Source organism: Schistocerca americana, chromosome 2, assembly GCF_021461395.2.
Source record: "Schistocerca americana isolate TAMUIC-IGC-003095 chromosome 2, iqSchAmer2.1, whole genome shotgun sequence".
In the NCBI taxonomy this organism is placed as follows: Eukaryota; Metazoa; Arthropoda; class Insecta; order Orthoptera; family Acrididae; genus Schistocerca; species Schistocerca americana.
In genome coordinates, this window is record NC_060120.1 from 137,506,295 (window position 1) to 137,533,778 (window position 27,484).

The window sequence follows — 27,484 nt, forward strand, 5'->3', positions numbered from 1 at the left end:
CAGAACAATGGAAGCCATAAGGAAAGCAGTAACTGTCCACCAGATTTACACTCACAACTAACTAAAAGCAACTGGTGGTGGACTTTAACAAATTAGAGAAGTTAACTCATGCAGCCGGTATCTGACATAAATAATAAATCTAACTCCATTTTCTGTCTGGATTATGGGACTACGGCAGGTCAACATCCAGTCATTACCAATCGCCATTATTAGGTTTTATTTTGAGTTTAGTTTAGTTTCGGCGATACACTGGATCTTCAGGCCTACTTGATTTTACCAGGTTTGAAGGTGACGTAGTGTATCGTCGAAACTTGTAGCCTAAAAATGAAACCTAAATAACGGTTTTATTAGATCAAAAATATGATTCAATCAATTAAGCAGTAACTGCCCACTAGATTTAGTCTTACACTTACAGAAATGAACTGGTGACCAATATCAATAAAGTGATCCAATGAATTTAGCAGCAACTGCCCTCCAAATGTACACCATAGCAATTTATAGAAAGCAACCGATGGCTGAATTATAAGAGCCCCCTGTCCGTAATAAACGGAAGACAGACGAACAAAAATAAAAATAAAACCTACCCGTACACAAAAGAGGGATTCTCGAGTTTAAGGGACCACTTGTGCACACGAGGTACAACAAGGCACAATAAATAAATACCTAATTACCGTGTCATAGAAATGACTTAAACCACATACGCCATTGCCACTTGCACAGCACCCACACTTAACACAACCCGAATTTTCCTTGCAGCTCCACTGATACTGTAAGACTAATAACAAACCAAGTATAAGAAATCACTTAATAGCCGATCTAATGTATCACTGGCACTACTGTTCTTCTGACAAGTTTATTACAAAACAACATGGTATAAAGCAAAACTCTCATCGTTATTTCTGAGAATCTCTGAGGAAGTCAAGCCTCCAGATAACCGTGACCGCTAGCAAACGTGTACTTCCGTCATACAGCTGTCATTCAAGACTAAACAGGCCGTAATTAAACAAGAGCCGTTACGACCAATGATCGGAACTGACTGACTGACAGGTAGTAATCCCGCGGCCACAGCGGAATCAGCTTTCCTTCAGTTATTCGAACTTGAAGCACAGGTTTCAACCGTCATGGTGGAACAGTTTTCCACCGGCCGATATTCACTGGCCAAACATGAGCAATTGGCACGTCGGAACAGTACAGACTAGCGTTTGAAGCCTAGCTGCTGGCTGAGCATCGCGCCAGCCCCGAAGACACTACTGCCCTTGCTCACAGCTGACTGCCTCCCCGGAGAGGCTGCCGGCCACTAAGGCGGACCTTGAATCGCGCCCCCATGTGGCCTTCCCTCTCGTTGCAGATTCGCCGCCCGTCCCACTGCCACAAGCAGTGGATCTGTCGACCTAAAGCACTAGTCAAGAGAATGCCAAAAGAATAAAACCGACAAACTGCAGGGACGGATTCCTGACTAGAAATGGAGAACGCGTGTGCGGATATAGTCGGTGTGCGGGCAGCAACAGCAAATTATCCCGGAACACAGTACAGAGCTGCATCGCATCCTCGTCACAACAGATGTTCAAAGAGACCCCCATGTGATGCAACGCACGCGCTCACGTTTGCTTATGATCCAGCAAACACATAATCGTACTTTTGCTTACATCATGCTGACCAGCCACTTGACTGAAGCTTATAATAGGGTTCGTTTCAATATTCTGCAGAACGTCTTCTAAATCTGCACGTCTACCTGAAAGGACCCACGACCACATAAACAACGAAAAAGGGCTTCAAATGTTGTGTGTTGTGGTTGATGTCTATGAGGGTGCTTGTTTTGATACAGCCGTGCTGGCTCTCGACCGTTTCCGTCTGCCTGGCTGTACACAAACACCATCTTTGCTTGTTTCCGACATGAATGCCGGACCCTGCTGTTGCTTGCTCTAAGCTACGTGAATCACACAACCTGCAACACACAAGGAACACACTAAACCTGGTGAGAGGTACTTTCATTGGTCAGCGGCATCTACCGTGGCTACGATACATTTCCAGATACATGTTCATAGGACCTTTTTTCCCCCAATTCCCACCGAGTGAGGTGGCGCAGTGGTTATCACACTGGACTCGCAATCGGGAGGACGATGGTTATATTCTGCGTCCGGCCATCCTTATTTAGGTTTTCCGTGATTTCCCTAAATCGCTTCATACAGATGCCGGGATGGTTCCTGTGGAAGCAACACGGCCGACTTCCTTCCCCATCCTTCCCGAATCCGATGACCTCGCAGTTTGGTCTCCTCCCTCAAATCAACCCAACCTCATTTTCAGTCGGGAATCCGTCCATGGAGTTTATCAGTTTTTACTATTTTTCACCCTGTATAATGCTACTTTAGCAGATCTAAAAAGAAAAATATACGACGCTAATTTAGACCAGTTCAGAAATACTTCGAATCAGAAGCAGTCCTTGATAGTGAGTTGAGGAATAAGGAACTTTCCAATCTAAAAATTAAATTTCAATCGTAATCGTCGTTCCTTGTTAAGCCCGTACAAGAAACTCTTTCATCAAATATGGTATCTTCTCGTGTAGCAGAAGTACTAATGAAACATGTAGCATCTTTTGACGATGCACGTTTGTTAAGGAGTGCCTTATAGCAGCTAGTGAGTCCTTGCTCACCACATTAACTTATGATTTTGATAAGACTGATGTTATCGGATTTCAGTACAAAAGAAAACTTGCATAAAATTTTGATCTTGAAACACACTATATAACGACAAGATTTTTACAGGGATATAAATACAAAATCAAATAGGGGTAATGCCGGAGTAGGTTTAATAATGAATAAAAAAATAGGAGTGCGGGTAAGCTACTACAAACAGCATAGTGAACGTATTATAGTGGCCAAGATAGACACGAAGCCCACGCCTACTACAGTAGTACACGTTTATATGCCAACTAGCTCTGCAGATGAAGAAGAAACTGAAGAAATGTATGATGAGTGAAAAGAAATTATTCAGGTAGTGAAGGGAGACGAAAATTTAATAGTCATGGGTGACTGCAATTCGACAGTAGGAAAAGGGAGAGAAGGAAACATAGTAGGTGAATATGGATTGTGGCTAAGAAATGAAAGAGGAAGCAGTCTGGTAGAATTTTGCATAGAGCATAACTTAATCATAGCTAACACTTGGTTCAAGAATCATAAAAGAAGGTTGTACACATGGAAGAATCCTGGAGGTACCAAAAGGTATGATGGTAAGTCAGAGATTTAGGAACCAGGTTTTAAATTGTAGGACATTTCGAGGGGCAGATGTAGACTCTGACCACAATCTATTGGATATGAACTGTGGATTCAAACTGAAGAAATTGCAGAAAGGTGGGAATTGAAGTAGATGGGACCTGGGTAAACTGACTTAACCAGAGGTTGTAGAGAGTTTCAGGGAGAGCGTAAGGGAACAATTGACAGGAATGGGGGAAAGAAATACAGTAGAAGACGAATGGGTAGCTCTGAGGGATGAAGTAGTGAAGGCAGCAGAGGATCACGTAGGTAAAAAGACGAAGGCTAGTAGAAATCTTTGGGTAACAGATGAAATATGGAATTTAATTGAGGAAAGGAGAAAATATAAAAATGCAGTAAATGAAGCAGGCAAAAAGGATTACAAACGTCTCAAAAATGAGATCGACACGAAGTGCAAAATGGCTAAGCAGGCATGGCTAGAGGACAAATGTAAGGATGTAGAGGCCTATCTCACTAGGGGTAAGATAGATACAGCCTACAGGAAAATTAAAGAGACCTTTGCAGAAAAGAGAGCCACTTGTATGAATATCAAGAGCTCAGATGGAAACCCAGTTCTAAGCAAAGAAGGGAAAGCAGAAAGGTGGAACGAGTATATAGAGGGTCTATACAAGGGCAATGTACTTGAGGACAATATTATGGAAATGGAAGAGGATGTAGATGAAGATGAAGTGGGAAATGCGATACTGCGTGAAGAGTTTGACAGAGCACTGAGAGACCTGAGTCGAAACAAGGCCCCGGGAGTAGACAACATTCCATTAGAATTACGGACGGCCTTGGGAGAGCCAGTCCTGACAAAACTGTACCATCTGGTGAGCAAGATGTATGAGACAGGCGAAATACCCACAGACTTCAAGAAGAATATAATAATTCCAATCCTAAAGAAAGCAGGTTTTGACAGATGTGAAAATTACCGAACTATCAGTTTAATAAGCCACAGCCGAAAATACTAACGCGAATTATTTACAGACGAAAGGAAAAACTGGTAGAAGCTGACCTCGGCTAAGATCAGTTTGGATTCCGTAGAAATGTTGGAACACGTGAGGCAATACTGACATTACGACTTATCTTAGAAGAAAGATTAAGGAAAGGCAAACCTACGTTTCTAGCATTTGTAGACATAGAGAAAACTTTTGACAATTTTGACTGGAATACTCTCTTTCAAATTTCAAAGGTGGCAGGGGTAAAACAGAGGGAGCGAAAGGCTAATTACAGTTTGTACAGAAACCAGAGGGCAGTTATTAGATTCGAGGGGCATGAAGCGAAGCAGTGGTTGGGAAGGGAGTGAGACAGGGTTGTAGCCTCTCCCCGATGATATTCAACCTGTATATTGAGCAAGCAGTAAAGGAGACAAAAGGAATATTTGAAGTAGGTATTAACATCCAGGGAGAAGAACTAAAAACTTTGAGGTTCGCCGATGACATTGTAATTCTGTCAGAGACAGCAAAGGACTTGGAAGAGCAGTTGAACGGAGTGGACAGTGTCTTGAAAGGAGGATATAAGATGAACATCAACAAAAGCAAAACGAGGATAATGGAATGTAGTCGAATTAAGTCGGGTGTTGCTGAGGGAATTAGATTAGGAAATGAGACACTTAAAGTAGTAAAGGAGTTTTGCTATTTGGGGAGCAAAATAACTGATGATGGTCGAAGTAGACAGGATATAAAACGTTGACTGGCAATGGCAAAGAAAGCGTTTCTGAAGAAGAGAAATTTGTTAACATCGAGTATAGATTTAAGTATCAGGAAGTCGTTTCTGATAGTATTTGTATGGAGAGTAGCCATGTATGGAAGTGAAACATGGACAGTAAATAGTTTGGACAAGAAGAGAATAGAAACTTTCGAAATGTGGTGCTGCAGAAGAATGTTGAAGATTAGGTGGGTAGATCACATAACTAATGAGGAGGTATTGAATAGGATTGGGGAGAAGAGAAGTTTGTGGCATAACTTGACCAGAAAAAGGGAGCGGTTGGTAGGACATGTCCTGAGGCATCAAGGGATCACAAATTTAGCATTGGAGGGCAGCGTGGAAGGTAAAAATCGTAGAGGGAGACCAAGAGATGAATACACTAAGCAGATTCAGAAGGATGTAGGTTGCAGTAGGTACTGGGAGATGAAGGAGCTTGAACAGGATAGATTAGCATGGAGAGCTGCATCAAACCAGTCTCAGGACTGAAGACCACAACAACATTGAAAATGGTACATATTATGGGTATTACCAGAAAGACTGTGAATTCTGTTCACTCGCAGTCATCACAGAGAAGGAAGTGTTATTTGTCGAATTGGATAGCCTGTATGGAGACCTTCTGTTGCGCACCGAAGATCGGTGGCTGAGCGGGGACATGGTTCTAAACATACTTAGAGAACAACTGAGAGCGACAAAATCTTTTGTGTCTGAAAGAGAGGAAGATTACACCAACACTATGTGATTTCAGCTGACTGTTGTATCTGACATGCCAATTAAAGTAAATCAGGTAAACAAGGAATTTCGATTAAAAAGCCAAACCGCCGTAGCTGCTATCTCTTCTGTAAAGTAGTTAATGCGTATATTTGACCACTGGATAGCACAGTTACGGGAATGAAATGTCAAACACTTTCCTGAAATGCAGTTAGAACTATCGGATCAACAAACATCGCGGGATCAAGAAGCAGCGAAGGAATAAACGGCCAACCCGACAGCACTGAAAACAGATTTTGAAAACCGTTTTTTTTTTCAGTTTCAGTGTATAGATCCTGTACTAGCTTCTGTAACTCCACCTCCCCAAAAAGAGGATGTGAAAGACATTTCAAGTAAAATGAGCGAGACTGAACTTGAAGAGGGAATAATTCGATTTAAAAATGACGTTTCCTTAAATCCAGAGTACAATGAAAATACCTTTTGGAGATTAGTGAGTTCAAAAACTTACTCTAAAATTGTGAAAGCGGCAACTATTTATCGCTTTTGCATCAGTTTCTCTATGTGAGGCACCGTTTTTAACCATGATCATAGTGAAGTCTAAGTGTACAAAAAACTGATCCTCATCTTTCAGACGATGCGAGGTCGGCTCTGACAGGTGATCCACTGGATTATAATAAACTTGCCGATGATATGCAATGACAAGTAGCTCAGTAAACTGTTTTCAACATTTATGTTTGTGTATATATTTCCTTATTACTGTCGTGATTTCTTGAAAAGTGAGTGGTAGGTCCACAACTTTTCATGGAGAGAAAATTAACTTTCATGTATTTTGTATAACGAATACAGTTAATTTAGGGTATAGTACCTTTTTGTACTTAAACCTTTTTGAATTTTTGTCATTAGATCTCTGAATGGACTAAGTTACATGCCTAAAAAGACTGAGCACATCTGCTGTACACCATTACGTTTACAAACGGCAGCTGTCCATCAGTTTCCATCTCCGTTGTGAATTTCGTGCTGGGATGACGGTAATTAAAACGATTCATGAAATCGTTCATAGCGTTGTTCCATGTGGCACACCATAAACGTGTAATTGAAATATCTCCAAAAACAGTGAGGTTTTAAAATGCCTTCCTCAGAGCCCTGTCTTCAGAACACTTCCGAAAACAAATTGGCGACCATGGGAAATAATGGACTTCCCGTAGCTACTCCATTCAATTGTTCAAAATATTTGACATTGAAGAAAAAAAGTTAATTTTAGCGTATGACTGTAAACCTTAGAGATTTTCTTGACCAGTTTTTCAATAAATAACATCAAGGTTTCATCAAGGAGAACAAGTAAAAGAGTGGCAACCTTCTTTTGAAGCTTACGTGTACTCACGGTTGAATTAATTGCAAAAGAAGCGACAAAAATACCTTTGGTGACTTCGTCTGGACGAGTTCCACGACCATTGCGTTGCCTTTGTTGAAACTTCTTATTTCCTGAAGCGGCGGGAAGGTGGGTTCTTGACGGAATATCGGTCTCTGCAGAGTTCTTCTGCTTATGTCATAATAATAGAAAAGTAATGATAATGCTATTTATTATCAATTACTGCCTTTGCTATATGTGTTCCTTAAAACTGCTACATTATTATACTGTATCGGTTTTGAAAATAAGATAATTACATCGGAGTAACAGTTCTGTTAACTTTATCTCCAGAAATAAGAGCCATGTCTACCTTCTGTTAGTGGTGTATGTGTACTCACACAAACCGTCAATCTAAAATGTTCTACTGAATGAACGGAGTGCATAATCCTTGTGTTTCCATTTGTTTACTTCTAGTTCCAGCAAGTGAACGAGTTACGACACCCCGGATACCTACACAGTGTGCTAGTACAGGAAAGAGAATGTTAATTTTGCGTTACGTTTTTAATAACGTCGTGTTTACTTGAATGATACACTGTGGTACGTCTTTGAGTAGATATTCAGGAGAGGAAGGGATTACCTACTAAAAGATATAAAGTGCCATCAGAAGAAGACATACAGGTGTTCGTATTTTTATAACGAATATATCTGCATCAGAGGCAATCCTACTGTTTAATTTCCCCTTGCTGAAAGAACATTTGCTCGATATATGTTTTATTTCCCTTCTGGACAACATGTTGATTAGAGTGGTCCAGATAGATGGTACATTATGCATATAAATTTATTAACCATTGACGGTGATAATGTTTTTCTTTTCTCAAGAAATACTGAAAAAAATTTATAGAATGGTTGGACCCAGATGAACGCCCACAAAGACTTAAAGGGGTGAACTCTGCAGCAGAAAGAGATCAATTATATGGGTACGCATGTATTCAAGATCAGACTAGAGCATATTTAATAATTTGTTGCCAGTTTGTAGAAATTTAAGAATGAATTATAGAAACAGTTCTCTGGGAGGACAACAACAGCTCAAAGACATTGTGAATAACAAGAAAGAATTTTTAACTCCCGAAACCATTTAAATTATGATAAAAATTTCAGAAATTTATAGAAGTTGGGAATGATGAGGTGCTTCCGAAAGCTACACAGCTATATGAAGGTGTTATATTCACTACTACCTGTTACACGTCAGTATAGACACATCTCCAGAATCATAATGGTTGTATTTGCATGGTGTAGATGGACCGTTACGGACTCACAGCCTTCGGGAAGTTATCCACGCTAAGAGTCAAACAAGACTGGTGATTTGTCACAATAAGACTGGGTACACCCCAAAGACGTTTTGCCAGAAGTGTACAGTGCATGACTACTGAACGATGCAGGCCAGATAGCACCTCGCAGGATGTATTACAGGATTCGGTAGACACCAGCTGTATAAAAGCGATAAAATTAAAATTAAAAATCCAGTATGATCTGCTTGCATCAACCGTATTGTCAAAAGGCCGATGTGGTTAAAGCAGATCATGCAGGCTACCAGTAGCGGAGAGGATAACTTATCGAATGCTGAGAGTCTATAACGGTCCATCTACATCATAAAAATATAACCATTATAAACGTGAATACGAGTCTATACTGACGTGAAACCGGTAGCTGCAAATAAAGCATCCTCATACAGCTTTGGAAACATCTAATCATTCCGTACACTTTTAATTGTTAAAATTTTTATCACAATTTAAGTGGTTATTGAATATTTGCGGTTTTCATTGAATTACAGAGCTTGCAGACACTACTTCATCTAAGAATAGCTTCACATAAATTATTGAATGTAAATAACAACTGTATTACCCTAATATTTAATAATATGAAATGAATTCAGTGAACTGAACTTAAGTAATATATAGTCGGAATGACAGGTGTGGTTAAAAAACTGAAGAATGACTGATGATGGGATGCTGTGGGAGTTCAGACACAGGTGGCAAAGTCTGTGACAAGATTGCGAGTTGAAGACATTAGATATGGTGCAGACGACATCTGAACCACTTCTGTGGAATGCCTGTACCAGCCACAAGGTAAAGATCAGCTATTATTAGGACAGTAAGTAAACTTAGGGTTTACTACGACGTGCTTTCCGTAGCAAGTGGCCGTTTCGTGGTAGGTATTATTTGGAACATTTGCCTCTAAATCATTAAGAAATTCGCATATTGCAGCATGTCTTAGGAGTCAGCACCTGAACGCGAGTTGCATGATCCATTTAGGTACATACGTGTAGTAATAATATGATAACTGCATTTGTGTGAGTTTTCACACTGGTTTGGGACAGTCTGTAGTAAGACCTCATTGAGGAAAGATATGTTTGCAGAATAGCAGCACTGTAGTTGCTTCATAATGCGTTTAGAAGTTTGAGTGCCACAGGTCTCGGGACTTTTAAAATCTCTATAAGATGTAATGTATTTAGGAAACTTTTCCACAGTATATATTTCAGACTCAGAATTGCTGTGAATAATTCAACACATCAGTCCGCCACACACACACACACACACACACACACACACACACACACATACACACACACAGCATTTAAATAACGTAAATTAGTTTATTAATGAAGTGAAGTGCATCCATAATCTGATGAGATCGATTTATCGCACCAGCTAAATCCTGCTCGTCATTCAATCAGTTTCCAGCAAATCTCTACACGATATGTAGGTATATAGCCGCCCTATACTCCACTGTAAACTTCGAAGTTTAAAATCGGTCACACACACACTTTTATTGAGCCTTTATTATGCAACGTGGCCGAGCGGTTAAGGGCGCTACCGTCTGGAACCGCACGACCGCTCCGGTCGCAGGCTCGAATCCTGCCTCGGGCATGGATGTGTGTGATGTCCTTAGGTTAGTTAGGTTTAAGTAGTTCTAAGTTCTAGGGGACTTATGACCACAGCAGTTGAGTCCCATAGTGCTCAGAGCCATTTGAACCATATTATGCAACATTTGTTATTGTACTGTACGGTCGCAATATCGTTGACTTCTTTCTACGTCACACTAACCTCTCTCCGATTTTCTTAAAGGAATATTGCTAACGTAAGGAGTTCGGCGATAATAACAGTAGATCAAAGGTTCAGAAATGTCACACGACAATCAATTTGAGCTTAAGATAGTATGCACACTTATTGCTAGTAGCTTGATCTGTTACCATTCGCATTTGTAGAAGGGTGCTTAACGGGAAATTCACTGCCCAAACAACCAGGCCCTTGGAAATGCGATACCCTATTAACCACGCAATCAATTCGTTTAGGGCCTGCAGTCTCTGGTGTATGACTTGATAACACTACGGTTTATTGTTTTGCTTTCGTACTCCACAGTAGCCTTCTGTACAGGCAGCGTTGGCGGGGCTGCGGACGGGCGGTACTCGACGGTGGAGGACTGCTTCTTCCGTTCTTTGGGCCTGCTGGTGCTGCAGGCGCCGGACGTGGAGCGGCGCCACACTCGAGTCGTGGGCCCCACGCGCCACGTGCTGTCCTGGCTGCTGATCGCCTACCTGCTCGTCACCGCCAGCTACGGCAGCGGACTCTCCTCCGTGCTCACTGTGCCCAGGTACACTCTAAGAGGTTTAGGTGTCGTAACATTCACTCTTGACATAAAAGGAAAGGAACAGGGTCATATGTGGCTAAAGACCATTGTAGTTCTTCACTGAAAGGGTGCAAATATCTTTATAATTTCTTAAAGCTGAACAGTTCTTTCTTGGCAGGCTTACGGAGGATAATAAGGATCAATAGCAAAGATGAGTATTTAAATAAGTAACTGAAATGCGCACGGCTCCGGCAATTACTAGCACATTAACAACAGGAGCATGGTCCCTTGTTCGAGCCACACCAAGCATTCAGTTTTAATTCTTTCAAAAGTTTATGATTGGTACAAATGGCTCTGAGCACAATGGGACTTAACATCTGTGGTCATCAGTCCCATAGAACTCAGAACTACTTAAACCTAACTAACCTAAGGACGTCACACACGTCCATGGCCGAGGCAGGATTCGAACCTGCGACCGTAACAGTCGCGCGGTTCCGGACTGAGCGTCTAGAACCGTTAGACACTGCGGCCGACTCAAAAGTTTATCACGTGTATTATTTGCTAAAGGGTGTAAGCTGGTAATGGAGTACGCAAAGTCCTCTGAAAGACAGTTGCCACTGAGCAGACAGCACAGAAATAAATACTCAAGCACAAAGAAAATCCGAAGTTTCTAAATGGAAAAATGAAAAGTATCTTGTCACCTTGACCATAAAACATTTATGTGATTTCTTATTCAAGTTGCTCGTTTTTATATGAAGTTTTTTAATTCAGAGGCCAACCAGGTCTATGACCGAACATGCTTATCAACCGTGCTGGCTGGCCAGCTAACCACCTAGGGTACAGAGGATAGTGCGACTGCAGGGATTTATCCCTTGCACGCTCCCCGTGAGACCCACATTCCCAATTTAAAGTCCACCCACTATATTGGTAGTGCTCCTGCCAACTACACTCACTACTCGCGGCAGACAATCTTACCGAGTCCCGTAAGAGTTCGGAAAATGCGTGTGCATCAATGGCCGATTAGCCTTAACTATATGAAGATGGTATCTGTTCTTTCGGAGTCCCGGTCGTGGCACACATTTTCAACTGTCCCCGTTGATGTATATCAATGCCTGTCGGCATCTAAGGGTCTTAATGTAATTATCATTGTAGGTTTTTGTTGCACGAAGAACCGTTTATGACAGTAGTTTGTACAAACCCTTCTGCCCAGCACCCGATTGGACGCGAAAAGAGACTGTAGCGCTGCATATAGCCAATATCCTGAGTGACACAAGCGTATTTCAAGCGTATCATTAAAGTTACGTAGTTCGTATCGACAACTAAGATGGTGCGGATGTAGTTATTACAAAGGTGACTAGTAGAGGATAATAAATGTAGGCAGTGTTTTTACATCACAGACGACTTCCAACAATCGTGACTTTAATTTGTTCAAATGAAAAATTTCTTGCTCATACATCACTTCATAATACCCGGCCGGTTGGGCGAGCGGTTCTAGGCGCCTCAGTCTGGAACCGCGGGACCGCTCCGGTCGCTGGTTCGAATCCTACCTCGGGCATGGATGTGTGTGATGTCCTTAGGCTAGTTAGGTTTAAGCAGTTCTAAGTTCTAGGGGACTGATGACCTCAGAAGTTTTTTTTAAGTCCCATAGTGCTCAGAGTCATTTGAACCACTTTATTTGTGCTACACGAACTATTATGAAATGCGCTATGGGACCTAACGTCAAAAGTCATCAGTCCCATAGAACTTAGAACTACTTAAACATAACTAACCTAAGGACATCACACACATCCATACCCGAGGTAGGATTCGAACTCACGACCGTAGCGGTCGCACGGTTCCAGACTGTAACGCCTAGAACCGCTCGGCCACCCCAACCGGCTCGTGTAGCACAGATATTATGATAATTTATTACTAATGTATATTTTACTAACGATGAAACACCTCTTTGTTAGTTGATCATAGTCGATACGATAAAGTGAAGTGTCATTTGGATGACGAAACAAACATTTTCCTTAAACCAGGCACACCTGACGAAAGAAAAATTATTGCTTTAGGGAACTTCACAGTAATTACTAGCTGTTTTCATTTCTTATTTTTCAGAATTGCGGTGGAGTGTGAAATGGTCCTGGTTGTTGCTCTACATACTGTACTGCACACCAGGCATACTTAAAGCAATTCGTAAAACATGCCGATGGAAACTGATAATACACAAATGACTGAAATCTGAGAATACTGTTCTGCTGATAAACCTGAAATGACACGGAGCTATAAGAAATTATATTATCCAACCATTTCCTTAAAAATACTTTCCACAGTCGAAAAAATTCTTTGTCAAGAGGCTTATTGGTTGTTCAGGATGGAATCTCAGTTTTATCAACAGACTTTTCGTTGTCTTCCTCAAAAAGGAGGTGTCATTATATCCGAGTAATGAACGCAACAAAAGCACTTTTTTAATTTCTGCATATGGTTAGAAACCATTCTGAATGAAATATTGAAGATTATTCTTTCCAATTTTTTCCGATTTTCATTGATCAGTTATAAGAATTTTGCAACTAAATAGCCTTTCTTTAACTTTTGGCCTTAATATGCCCTGAGGTCATACATATCACTGGCGTTGTTGTATACGAATGTCTCACAACATTAATGGATTGCGCAGCAGACTGTCTCTCTTTTAGCCTCGAAATGATAAAGTGGGGTTTGCTCGCAGTTCTTTTACGAAATCTTATGATCCGCATTAGACATAGCAAATGCGGGGATTACAGCAATCTCCGTCTTAATACCAGCTATGAATTAATAGCGTTACCTCTACATCTTTTCTTGAAGTAGATATCGTTTTTTTGTGAGTTCCTTTACTGTGTGATTGCTTGAATCTGCTTAACACGGTCGACGAGGCCTTGAAATCAACAAAGTTCATCTCAAATGTGATTCGAAGGGCTCAGTCTAGCAGATATCCATGAGTATGCATGACCTCTCACTATAAGTTCTACATGGTTTATATCTCAAGAAGACACCTCTAAGGAAGTGTTGATCATTTATTTATTGAAATTTAGGGTTTTATCATGTTATTATTGGGAATGACTAGACTCTCTTACAACATACACGATATATCTGTTAGATGGTTTTTCCATCACTATTTTGGGAATTTCATCTTTGCACGTATTTATTACTCCTTGTAAGTCTTTCTTTCATCCACACATTTCACGGTCAGGTTTTACGAAGCTCAGTGGGATCTGCACACCGCTTAACATTCCATCTTAAAGACTTTGGGTACCTTAAAGACAATGGATACCGTTCAGTTGTATATCTCAGTTGTTAACTTAAGTTGTCACAAAAGCAACTGGCTATTATTATTGATATTAAATAAGTGGCAGATTTGAGTGAACACTACTCCATCCGAACAGACTTCTGATTGCATCAGTCAGACGCTCTTCATTATGTAACCGCAGCAATGTTGGATCTTCAGGAATATTCCTTGCAATTCCAAATATAGTTTCAATGTGTTAGCTACATTTCATACACAGCAATATGCGAGCTGAAATGCACCATATATAAACAGATCAGTGACCAAATTTATCACTGTGAACACTTTGAAATATCTGCAGTAGGTAACTTAATATCGAAATATCGTAATAACTATGAGATACAACGAAACGAATGCCAGTGCATTATCAGGATTAGATATGAGACTATATGGTACAACAGAATAATTTCTTAACGAATATTTTCCTCGAAATCTAATGAGACGCTGTAACCTCCCCCTCACAAATTGAACCGTGTGTACCTAATGGAAATTTGGGAAAAGCAATCGTCACCGAAGTTAATCTGTCGGTAAAGAGCGAGGAAAGGGTTACATCTAAATGAAAGGAAAAATGCAAATGAAACCGGTGGAAATTAATTTTGAAAAGGGGTAAAAGTAATAAAGAAAGTAAATGTGCGGGCGTTACGTTAACAATTAACTAGCGGTAATTAGATATTTGAGATTTGGGGGAAATTACGGTCGCCAGTCCTAAGGACAATTACTATAGTAACTGAAAAGGAAAGGTTATTACACATATAATTAGCACTAGAAGCGTGGCAACTGAATGTTGACACGTGTAGTGTGAAAACTGATAGTTTGTCAGAAGTAATAAATTTCGCTACACTCTGACTTAATGTAGCAAAAGAATTAATAAAACCGGAAAATCGAAAGTTAATTTAGTGAGTGAAGTTAATAGTGAACTTTCTTTCTGAAGCACATCGAAATTCAGTAAAATACGGTTAGTCTTGGACTACCTCAACAATCATTTCAAAAGCTACTTGAATCTACGCAATTTAGAAATAAGAGATTTAACTTTGAAGTTGAATTAAATGGTTCTGAACAATTAACAATAGTAAAATTTAGTACGTACCAAGCTGAGCTGCAGTCACAGGTAAGCTAAAATACGGTAACAAAACTCGCACTCTTAATTTGTGCTTGTGTAATCTAAATATTGTAGCCAGCTATGAATACCTTAACTGAACTTTGAAATTAAAGCAGTGAAATCGAATGATGCTGGCGTTTGAATTTCAACGACACGAACTTTGAAGTTAAAGCAGTGAAATCGAATGATGCTGGCGTTTGAATTTCAACGACACTCGGGTTCATTCCGGAAAAGGAAGGGACCCTGCTTAGTATTGCAATTGGGACAATGAGCAACAAAGGTTCATGCTACGTTGCCGTAATTTAGTTATGAAAATGGAACAGTTTGAAAAGCTGAGGTCTGCCATACAGCTCTAAAACTTTACGTGCTTCCAGTCTTCCTTGTTGGTTGATTGAAGGTTTGAAGCCGTCGATCGAGGAGGTGGCGACAGACACTCATTGTCGGCCGTCGCTGTTGCAGAAGCTGGATATTGGCGCGCCTTCTTCTCGACACGGTCACCAGGCGAAACGGGCTCTTGATGTGCGCCAGCTAATGCTTCCCGTCCGCGACACCGTGTCAGAAACTATCATAGCAAGTCGAGCGCAATTACATGCTGCCCAACCCCGAAAGCGCGGCAACTCGCGGGAGCGTCACACAACACACCTGCTCCACTGCACCACCCCAGCCAGACTCTCTCTGCCCACGCTCCACGCGACAGAGATAACACTACCAAAGATCCTAAACAGTTTGGTTCTTCATACGACCTATCGATGTATTCGTTCGATAGCATAGTTTTCCCTAGGCCAGCCCCACCTTATAAATACAAATAATATTCACAAAACAAACCAATTATACATCGACATAAATATATATATACTAATAGTAAAACAATTACAATATATAAAGACACAGGAATGTCATATCTTCAGGTAACAAAATCAGGAGAAAACTATAGTACAATAGATGGAAATAGAAGGATATGCATTTCCGGCGTTACACGTGCCCCACATAGTCTGAGGATGTTCGTGTAACGTAAACAGACTCAGAAAATGTCCCAAAAAGGAAAAAAAAACCAGCGGAAATGCATATGTTCAAAACTTCAAGAAAATTTAGCATTAGGCTAATTAACCATAAACCAATTTTTAGACCATAATAATTGAGTGGAGACACTCCTAATCTTATTCCACTCTGTCATCTTACACAAAAGAAAACAGGTTGACAACATATTAAAATTCATAGAAAACATAGAAAATGGTTAAGCTATTCAAAAAATCAAAATTCTTAACAGTATCAAGAAATGTACTACTATTTACAAAGATAATCAGAGTACATGTTCATAGAAAACAGGTAAATCAAAATACGCAAATTAATAATTAAAGACATAGATTACATATTTTATAAAACCTTTTCATAATTAATATTCTCGTCATGAGAGTCCACTTAACGCTAAACAAGAAAATAATATACAGCAGATCTACAAAAACATAAATATTGACAACAGAATTCTTTCACTTCAGCTGTCCGGGAAGAAAAACAACTCCGCCTTCCGAATCCGCAAGTGCGAAGAATGCCGACAGCGGCACAAGAGCCGACAGCGGCTCCGCCTCACCACTATTGTTGCGCCCGCCTGTGCGGCACGCTTGATCTCACTCGCCTGCGTAACGGCATTTCCAGAACGTCAGTGTCACTGAATTCTTTCAGAAAAACTCACTCCCGAGTAATCTCAAGGAGTGCATTAACACTATCACAGTGAATAACCCAACACTGTCCATCATCACACGCATGTACTAGCCTGAAACTTAAAACAGCCTCTAAGTACATCGGCAATGACTAGTAAATCACATATTTATTAAATCTAACAGCTAGTTACAAAATCATATTTACATTCCTTAATCTACTGTGACTCAGCTGAAAACTTAAAACAGCAGCTTGGATTTTTCAATTGATTATTAATCAGTTCCTCTTAAATCGTTTAGTAAAGATTAATTACTTATTAATTACATCTTCTGTAATGTCCTCTTGGTCAGGCAAAAGCATGGCAATCTAGCAAACCTTAAATCTTACACTCTGTATTTACATACTGTACAAATTACCCATTGTGTGGTATTAATCGATCCTAGGTTGGTTCAATTTCAAGTCTACAATATTCCGTATACCTAATAGTTTTCCAGAGCTGGGATACTCTAAGCAATAAGCATTTGTGTCAGGTATACCAATGACTTTATATGGTCCATTATAAACAAACTTAAATTTAGAGATTTCATTGTCTATCTCGCTCGATTTCTCATGAGCTTTTACAGGTACTAAGTCTCCGATTGCAAACTTGGCAAAACGTGCTTTAGCGTCATGACGACGTATGCGAGCATCGGCTTTTAGCTTCATTACTTCTCGCAAACGATCTTTTTTCACAACAATACTAATGTCAATCCGTGGAAGGAATTTGATTATTTCTTCCACTAAACTTTTACTTTTGTCATTCAACAGGATTTCCTCTGGAGAAAATCCCGTCGATTCATGTCTCAAGGTGTTCATAACTCTCTCAAATACTGCTACATATTTGCCCCATTCCCTATGGTTGTGATGGCAATAGGTACGGCAAAGTCGGCCTAGCTCGCGCATATACCTCTCAGCGGGATTCCCAGCCGGTCAACAAGCTGAAATATGGATCTCCTCGACCCCATTACTTTCCATGCCTTCATTCCACAACTTAGAAGTAAATTGTGCCCCATTGTCTGATAGAATCGCCTTGGGCTTACCAATATGAACAAAATAATCGTTCACAAGCTTGCTGTCGACAGCTTTGGCTGTAGCTTCCCTAATCGGGTATAGCTTGATGAACTTGGAAAAAGCTTGTAGCACTATTAAAATGTAGGCAAAGTTTCCTGATGACTTGGGCAAAGGTCCGTACAAGTCCACGCACAGTAATTCAAAGGTGTCGTTAGGCCTTATACTTTGCATAGGACCACGACTCGTACAGTTGGTAACCTTCACCTTCTGACATAAATTGCAAGTTTTCACTCTGTCAGTAACGCGTTTTAACATGTTGTTAAAATGCACTACTTCACTCAGCTTTTCGTACATTTCTTTGGTCCACAGTGACCATACGCCAAATGGTAGTAGTCTATTATTTCCGTGACGACTTTGGTGGGCCAGCATACCCGCCAAATATTACTACCTTCACCCTTACGTATGTACAAGATATGATCGTATATCTTGTAATATTTCCTTAATTTCTCTCCTTCTGGACTCCTTTCGTCATATCGGGTTTTCACCATATTTAAACAACCATCCTCGTTCTGATGACGACGTAGATTCTTACAGACGTTCACTATTAATTTGCGTCCCTCAACTTCTTTAATTTGACCACTCCATCTGAGTCATCTTTCAATACATCTTGGTTAGACTCGGGCAACCGCGACAGCGCATCCGCTACGCAATTGTCGGTCCCTTTTACGTAACAGATGTCATAGTTAAATTTCTGTAAATACAGCGACCACCTAGTCAGTCTTTCGTGAAGTAGTTTACAATCCTTCAGATAAGTGAGCGCCTTATGGTCCGTATGAATAATCACCTTACGGTCCCATAGGTAACCCTTTAACTTCTTGAATCCCCACACGATGGCGACACACTCTTTCTCAGAATTCGTGTAGTTTCGCTCACTTTTTGATAAAGTTTGACTCGCGAACGTTATCGTCCGGTGTTCCTTATCCTCTCCTTTACCAACTTCTTGGAACAGTTCTACCCCCACCCCGTAATTCGACGAATCCGTTCCCAGATGGAAGGGTAGCGATAAATCAGGATGAAATAGTATGTTAGATCTTAACAACTTTTCTTTTAATCTCTCGAAAGCGTCCTGACACCCGTCAGTCCACACAAACGGAACATTTTTGCGTAAGAGGTTATTCAAATTTTCATCATTAAACACTTGTCCTTTTACAAATTTACGGTAAAATCCTGTGAACCCTAGAAAACTTTTTAACTGTTTCCTAGACTTGGGTGGAGGACAATTCCTTATTGTCTCTAGTTTCTCTGGGTCTTTCGTAATACCAGCAGTGGTAATTATATGCCCTAAAGATTTCAGTTCCTGCTTCACAAATTCGCATTTCTTTAGCTTTAGAGTCATTCCGCCATGGCGCAATGCTCTAAAAACTTCATCTTACAGGTCACAATGGTCATGCTAAGTGGCATTGGCCAACAATAGGTCGTCAACGTATACAGTTAATCTTGAACTCAAAGCCGGTCCTAGCACTTTATCTAGGGACCTGATGAATACGGACACACATATATTAAGTCCAAACGGCAGTACTCTATACTGATAACACCTGCCTGCGAACAAGAAGGCGGTGTATAGCCTAGATTCTTCTTCGAGATCTATTTGCCAGTAACTAGCCGTCAGACTGAGGCTAGTCATGAACTTAACGTCATGAAAACGTAGCAAAATCTCCTCCATACTCTCTGGTCTCTATGTTTCGCATTGAACGACCCTATTCACCGTGCGTGCGTCAGTCACAATACGCACACTACCATCCCGTTTTGCTACAATGACCAAACCGTTATTGTATGGACTCGTACTTCTTTCAATCACTCCCCATTCGATCATCTTATCTATCTCCCGTTGCACTGCTTCCTTTTTGAACAGCGGTATAGCATACGGTCTCACGAAGAATGGTTCGTACGGAATTACATGCAGCTTGCATTTATATCCTTCTACAACTCCCGGTTTGTCTGAAAACAGACTCTTATTCCTCATTATCACTTCATACAGGCCTCGTCTTTGCTCGTGTGTTACGTTTGACACACCGTCTACAATACTTTCCAGTTCAATTTCTACACTATTGTCAAGGCCGAGATTCCTCACATTACAGTAGTTCAAATTCATACCTACGTCAATACCATTCGGCCAGTTAACAATGTGTATAGGCTAGTATTGCCTATGCACACCGCCTCCTGCCTCGTCAAAACTAACTGCTATTGTTTTATCTAGTGACGTACACGTCAAAGTTTTGCTTTCGCAATTAATCACTGCACGGTACTTTAATAGCCAATCTAAACCAATAATTACTTCCGTAGTTAAGTCTGGCACGACGACAAACTCTTGTTCAAATCATGCCCCACATATCTCGAAGTTGACAAAAATCTGTTTTTTGACCGGTTTACTGGCCTTCCCAGTAGCACCGATAATTTTCACTCCTGTTACTGGCATAACTACGATGCCAGGTCTGTCCTTCAGTAACTCAAATATTTTCCCTGATACTGCACTCAATTCTTCACCGGTGTCAATCAACGCGATTAGTCGTCGGCCGTGCATATTAACAGACACTACTATCTGTCTACACTTATCCTCGACTGTTTCTTTATTTTCCCACAATAAATCCTCATCTATATCCAGGTCATTCCAGAAAAAACCATCCGGCTTTGATCGTAAATCCGGCTTATCTGGCGGCTTTTTCAGCTTCTGTTCACATACCGTGTTAATTTCAACACGTTTGTCCTGAGGCTTAGTCTGTAGCTTCGCCCCCAATACCGAAACCTTTTCCTGTAACCCGTCTACTAGTGAGTGTTGCTTTACTATCAATTCACTAGTTGTCACCTTCGTTGATTCCTCTTTGGCCAGATTGATCTCATCTGCCAATCTACCTGGAGGAATGTGCCCAGTAATACCTGCAATTACCTCCTCTGGATCTTCACAACCCACACTGCTACCGTCTGACAGTATAACGTGAGCCCTAACCTCATACACGCCGTAATCTACGTGCTTCACCAATCGTGTCCGGCTATCACTAAAATTTTCGTAATCTTTCTCCTTAATACACTCGCAGTGTTTAAACTCGAGGTTTGCGTCGGATGGGTCGGCTACTTCTACCACTATAAGTTTCGGTAAGGTCTGCCGGTCAGGGCGAGAACTTCCCGTTACTACTTCAACATCTAACACCTGCGGGACGAAACACGACGAATCTTGCTCGTGCTCCCCATTAGCATCTACTATTTCTGGTAAAGTCTGCCGGTTAGGGCCAGAATTTTCTATCACTTCACAAACACTATCTTCCTGCGGGACGAGACGCGGCAAATCCTGCACGCGCTCCCCATAAACTCTTCTCCCATACATGCCCCTATAATCACTTAGTTCGTCGTATAAGCGACCAAACTGCCTTGACCAGACCTCATCCATCTCTGCATCCCCTCGCTCGATGATGGACGTGTTATCCGACATCTGGTTTTCTCTCAACAATTGCGAATCATTCTTAAACTCAATATCCAGTTCCGCTGTGGGTGTTACAGCTGCCACTTTATAATCCATTTCCGGAACACTACTTAAATTGTTCTCACTGACAGTGAATGTATTTAACTACTGCCGTGTCTACAGCTGATCTACTACTTGTGGGCGCACTCCTTTCTCCTAACACTGGCACACTCTCCCGCCGTTGAATATTCCAAACGGAGTTTTCATAACGACGACACCTGGATTTTCTCCTGTTATTGGGCCTCCAAAATATCTCCACGCCCGGTCGACCCCTCACCGGCGCGGCTAATGGTTTCCCTGTCTCGTCCCAGCAGATCTGCTCCCAAGATGCCGCTGATGCGGCTTATCACACCCTCTGGCGTTATTATTATTCTGTGATGCCCCTATCACGTTAGTATGATACCGGATTCCGTCATTCCTGATATTATTTGCATTGTACCGATTGTTATTACGGTCCGAACTATTATTGTTATTGCTGCCATGGTTGCAGTTTGCGTTCTTCCCATGGTTATCGTTGTTGTGGTTGCTATGGAACCCGTTGTCGCGATTATTGCGCCAATTGTCCTCGTCCTCAACTCTTTCCAGGAAATCATTGATTGTCCTGTAATTGCTTCCTACGTAGCGTTTTGTGTCATCTGGAAGCTTCTTGTAGAGTTCCCAGACTATTTCGGATTCCGTGCGGCAATCACGCAAATATTCCAACTTGCGGATCCAGCCCTTACCAATCTCCTTCATCGAGCCGCGCGAATTCGCATCGAAAGGCCTCGATACGACAAATTCGCGCCAGACACTTTGCTGTTTTTGCTCTGACCAGTATTCAGACAGAAACAAATTTTTAAACTCGTCAAAAGTCAGGTTCGTAATGTTGAGGTTTAAGCACCAACGCTTGGCATCACCAGCCAACACATCAATAACCGCATTAATTTTTCTCTCATTAGTCCATAATCTGGGTAAAACTCTTTCACAATTTTTAATGAAATCCGTCGGGCGTATACCGCCTTTTTTCAAGGGGTCGAATCGCTCCTCTTTCGTCAACAATTCCGAACTATGTGCACAGATTGGCACATAGCTCTGTTTTTCGTCAAGTTTGTTTTCTAATTCCGACACTCTCGTAATTACTTGGCAAGTGGTTGTCGCAAGCGTTTCCACTTCCCTTTTTTTTCTTCGCAGGTATTATCCTGCTTCGTCACCTTGGTATCTACTTCGGATACTAAAGCCTTTAAAGTTTCCACCTCCTTTTGATCCTCCTTTTTCACTAATTGAATTTGTTCCGTCACATTATTCTCGATGATCGGAGCAACTGCTTCTCCTACACTTTTCTAGATGCTGCTAATTTCGGAATAAAAACGAGTATTTATGCTCACAATTTCCGCCTGAACGCCTATCATTTCCTATTTAAGATTACCGGTTTCGGTATTAATCACAACAATATCTTCTTTGATTTTATCAACTTTTGTGTTAACAACTCCAACATTGTTGTTAACAACATTTAGAGCTTTGTTCTGATTGTATAGCTTCCGTTCAATTTTTTCAAACTGAGCTTATTGCTTGGCAGCCTGAGCTTCTTCCTTGGCAGCCTGAGCCTCTTGCTTGGCAGCCTGAGCTTTAATTTCTGCCTATTGACTCTTGATTTCTTTAATCACAACATTCAATAAATCAGTTAAATTCCCGGAAAATACCGGTTTTACTTCCGTAGCGGCTTCCTCTTTAATTGTCGCCCCGTATTCGTCATCAAGGGATTCAGATTTGATTTTCACATCCGATTCCGAAACATTTTCTAAGGTTTGGAATTCCATTTCTGCTCTTTGTTGCGTTTCGGCGGTCACGTCTTTCATGCTGGCCGCCTGCCCCTGAACAATGGGTACCGTGGGGGGGCGTTTCCCACTGTTCGACCGATTGTTCCGTATCCAAGTCTACCAAATTTTGGCAATTGTAGCCTTCACTCATTTTAATAATTTTCAGTATAAATGACAAAACTCAAATCTAATTAGTATTCTTCACACTAATATTCTCGCTGACGTATCGACCATTTCGTAACCAGTACTTTGTTACGAGATTTGCACAATGCAAAATTCGCGTCCAGAACAACCTCAAATCCGAAGATTGTCCTGTCACCAGGTCGCCACGTGTAACCTCCCCCTCACTTATCGACCTTAATCATAATGAAAAATTAAACCACGTGTACCTAATGGAAATTTGGGGAAAGCAATCGCCACCGAAGTTAATCTGTCGGTAAAGAGCGAGGAAAGGGTTACATCTAAATGAAAGGAAAAATGCAAATGAAACCGGTGGAAATTAATTTTGAAAAGGGGTAAAGTTAATAAAGAAAGTAAATGTGCGGCCGTTACGTTAACAATTAACTAGCGGTAATTAGATATTTGAGATTTGGGAGAAATTACGGTCGCCAGTCCTACGGACAATTACTATAGTAACTGAAAAGGAAAGGTTATTACACATATAATTAGCACTAGAAGCGTGGCAACTGAATGTTGACACGTGTAGTGTGAAAACTGATAGTTTGTCAGAAGTAATAAATTTCGCTACACTCTGACTTAATGTAGCAAAAGAATTAATAAAACCGGAAAATCGAAAGTTAATTTAGTGAGTGAAGTTAATAGTGAACTTTCTTTCTGAAGCACATCGAAATTCAGTAAAATACGGTTAGTCTTGGACTACCTCAACAATCATTTCAAAAGCTACTTGAATCTATGGAATTTAGAAATAAGAGATTTAACTTTGAAGTTGAATTAAATGATTCTGAACAATTAACAATAGTAAAATTTAGTACGTACCAAGCTGAGCTGCAGTCACAGGTAAGCTAAAATACGGTAACAAAACTCGCACTCTTAATTTGTGCTTGTGTAATCTAAATATTGTAGCCAGCTATGAATACCTTAACTGAACTTTGAAATTAAAGCAGTGAAATCGAATGATGCTGGCGTTTGAATTTCAACGACACTCGGGTTCATTCCGGAAAAGGAAGGGACCCTGCTTAGTGATGCAACTGGGACAATGAGCAACAAAGGTTCATGCTACGTTGCCGTAATTTAGTTATGAAAATGGAACAGTTTGAAAAGCTGAGGTCTGCCATACAGCTCTAAAACTTTACGTGCTTCCAGTCTTCCTTGTTGGTTGATTGAAGGTTTGAAGCCGTCGATCGAGGAGGTGGCGACAGTCACTCATTGTCGGTCGTCGCTGTTGCAGAAGCTGGATGTTGGCGCGCCTTCTTCTCGACACGGTCACCAGGCGAAACGGGCTCTTGATGTGCGCCAGCTAGTGCTTCCCGTTCGCGACACCGTGTCAGAAACTATCATAGCAAGTCGAGCGCAATTACATGCTGCCCAACCCCGAAAGCGCGGCAACTCGCGGGAGCGTCACACAACACACCTGCTCCACTGCACCACCCCAGCCACGCGACAGAGATAACACTACCAAAGATCCTAAACAGTTTGGTTCTCCATACGACCTATCGAAGTATTCGTTCGATAGCATAGTTTTCCCTAGGCCAGCCCCACCTTATAAATACAAATAATATTCACAAAACAAACCAATTATACATCGACATAAATATATATATACTAATAGTAAAACAATTACAATATATAAAGACACTGGAATGTCATATCTTCAGGTAACAAAATCAGGAAAAATCTATAGTACAATAGATGGAAATAGAAGGATATGCATTTCCGGCGTTACAACGTACTGCAGAGCAGAGAACATATAGAAGTAAAAAAACCAAGTTTTAAATATTTGAATCAAAACGTAAAGGTTTTACTGAGAAACTGATAACACAGGAAATGTAGCTTCCCTTTGTACACATAAAATACACTCCTGGAAATGGAAAAAAGAACACATTGACACCGGTGTGTCAGACCCACCATACTTGCTCCGGACACTGCGAGAGGGCTGCACAAGCAATGATCACACGCACGGCACAGCGGACACACCAGGAACCGCGGTGTTGGCCGTCGAATGGCGCTAGCTGCGCAGCATTTGTGCACCGCCGCCGTCAGTGTCAGCCAGTTTGCCGTGGCATACGGAGCTCCATCGCAGTCTTTAACACTGGTAGCATGCCGCGACAGCGTGGACGTGAACCGTATGTGCAGTTGACGGACTTTGAGCGAGGGCGTATGGTGGGCATGCGGGAGGCCGGGTGGACGTACCGCCGAATTGCTCAACACGTGGGGCGTGAGGTCTCCACAGTACATCGATGTTGTCGCCAGTGGTCGGCGGAAGGTGCACGTGCCCGTCGAATTGGGACCGGACCGCAGCGACGCACGGATGCACGCCAAGACCGTAGGATCCTACGCAGTGCCGTAGGGGACCGCACCGCCACTTCCCAGCAAATTAGGGACACTGTTGCTCCTGGGGTATCGGCGAGGACCATTCGCAACCGTCTCCATGAAGCTGGGCTACGGTCCCGCACACCGATAGGCCGTCTTCCGCTCACGCCCCAACATCGTGCAGCCCGCCTCCAGTGGTGTCGCGACAGGCGTGAATGGAGGGACGAATGGAGACGTGTCGTCTTCAGCGATGAGAGTCGCTTCTGCCTTGGTGCCAATGATGGTCGTGTGCGTGTTTGGCGCCGTGCAGGTGAGCGCCACAATCAGGACTGCATACGACCGAGGCACACAGGGCCAACACCCGGCATCATGGTGTGGGGAGCGATCTCCTACACTGGCCGTACACCACTAGTGATCGTCGAGGGGACACTGAATAGTGCACGGTACATCCAAACCGTCATCGAACCCATCGTTCTACCATTCCTAGACCGGCAAGGGAACTTGCTGTACCAACAGGACAATGCACGTCCGCATGTATCCCGTGCCACCCAACGTGCTCTAGAAGGTGTAAGTCAACTACCCTGGCCAGCAAGATCTCCGGATCTGTCCCCCATTGAGCATGTTTGGGACTGGATGAAGCGTCGTCTCACGCGGTCTGCACGTCCAGCACGAACGCTGGTCCAACTGAGGCGCCAGGTGGAAATGGCATGGCAAGCCGTTCCACAGGACTACATCCAGTATCTCTACGATCGTCTCCATGGGAGAATAGCAGCCTGCATTGCTGCGAAAGGTGGATATACACTGTACTAGTGCCGACATTGTGCATGCTCTGTTGCCTGTGTCTATGTGCCTGTGGTTCTTTCAGTGTGATCATGTGATGTATCTGACCCCAGGAATGTGTCAATAAAGTTTCCCCTTCCTGGGACAATGAATTCACGGTGTTCATATTTCAATTTCCAGGAGTGTATTATTTTAGAGATACAGCAGACAGTTCAGTATTTGAATTTCTACATGTTGTTGTCGTTGTGGTCGTCAGTTCTGAGACTGGTTTGATGCAGCTCTACATGCTACTCTATGCAGTGCAAGTTTCTTCATCTCCCAGTGCCTACTGCTGTCAACATCCTTCTGAATCTGCTTAGTGTATTCATCTCTTGGTCTCCCCCTACGATTATTACCCTCCACGCTGCCCTCCAATACTAAATTGGTGATCCCTTGATGCTTAGGACATGTCCTACCAACCGATCCCTTCTTCTAGTCAAGTTGTGCCACAAACTCCTCTTCTCCCCGATTCGATTCAGTACCTCCTCATTAGTTATGTGATCTACCCATCTAATCTTCAGCATTCTTCTGTAGCACCACATTTCGAATGCTTCTATTCTTTTCTTGTCCAAACTATTTATCGTCCATGTTTCACTTCCATACATGGCTACACTCCGTAGAAATACTTTCAGAAACGACTTCCTTACGCTTAAATCTATACTTGATGTTAACAAATTTCTCTTCTTCAGAAACTCTTTCCTTGCCATTGCCAAATGTAGATTTTATATCCTCTCTACCTCAACCATCACCACAGAATTACAATGTCATCGGCAAGCCTGAAAGTTTTTATTTCTTCTCCATGGATTTTAATACCTATTCCAAATTTTTCTTTTTTTTCCTTTACTGCTTGCTCAACATACAGATTGAATAACATCGGGGAGAGACTACAACCCTGTCTCACTCCCTTCCCAACCACTGCTTTCCTTTTATGCCCCTCGTCTCATATAACTCCCATCGGGTTTCTGTACAAATTGTAAATTGCCTTTCGCTCCCTATATTTTACCCCTGCCACCTTCAGAATTTGAAAGAGAGTATTCCAGTCAACATTGTCAAAAGCTTTCTCTAAGCCTACAAATGCTAGAAACGTAGGTTTGCCTTTCCTTAATCTATCTTCTAAGATA

At 41.7% G+C, this 27,484-nt stretch overlaps 1 protein-coding gene across 1 annotated transcript in view; it reads left to right on the forward strand.

Annotated features, from left to right (window-relative positions):
• Positions 1–27,484, forward strand: part of LOC124593829 (glutamate receptor ionotropic, kainate 2-like) — a 179,061-nt gene that overhangs the window by 54,718 nt on the left and 96,859 nt on the right. The window contains exon 4 of the mRNA XM_047132176.1: positions 10,431–10,662. Within this exon, the coding sequence (XP_046988132.1) occupies positions 10,431–10,662 (232 nt within the window). The remainder of the gene's footprint in view (positions 1–10,430; positions 10,663–27,484) is intronic.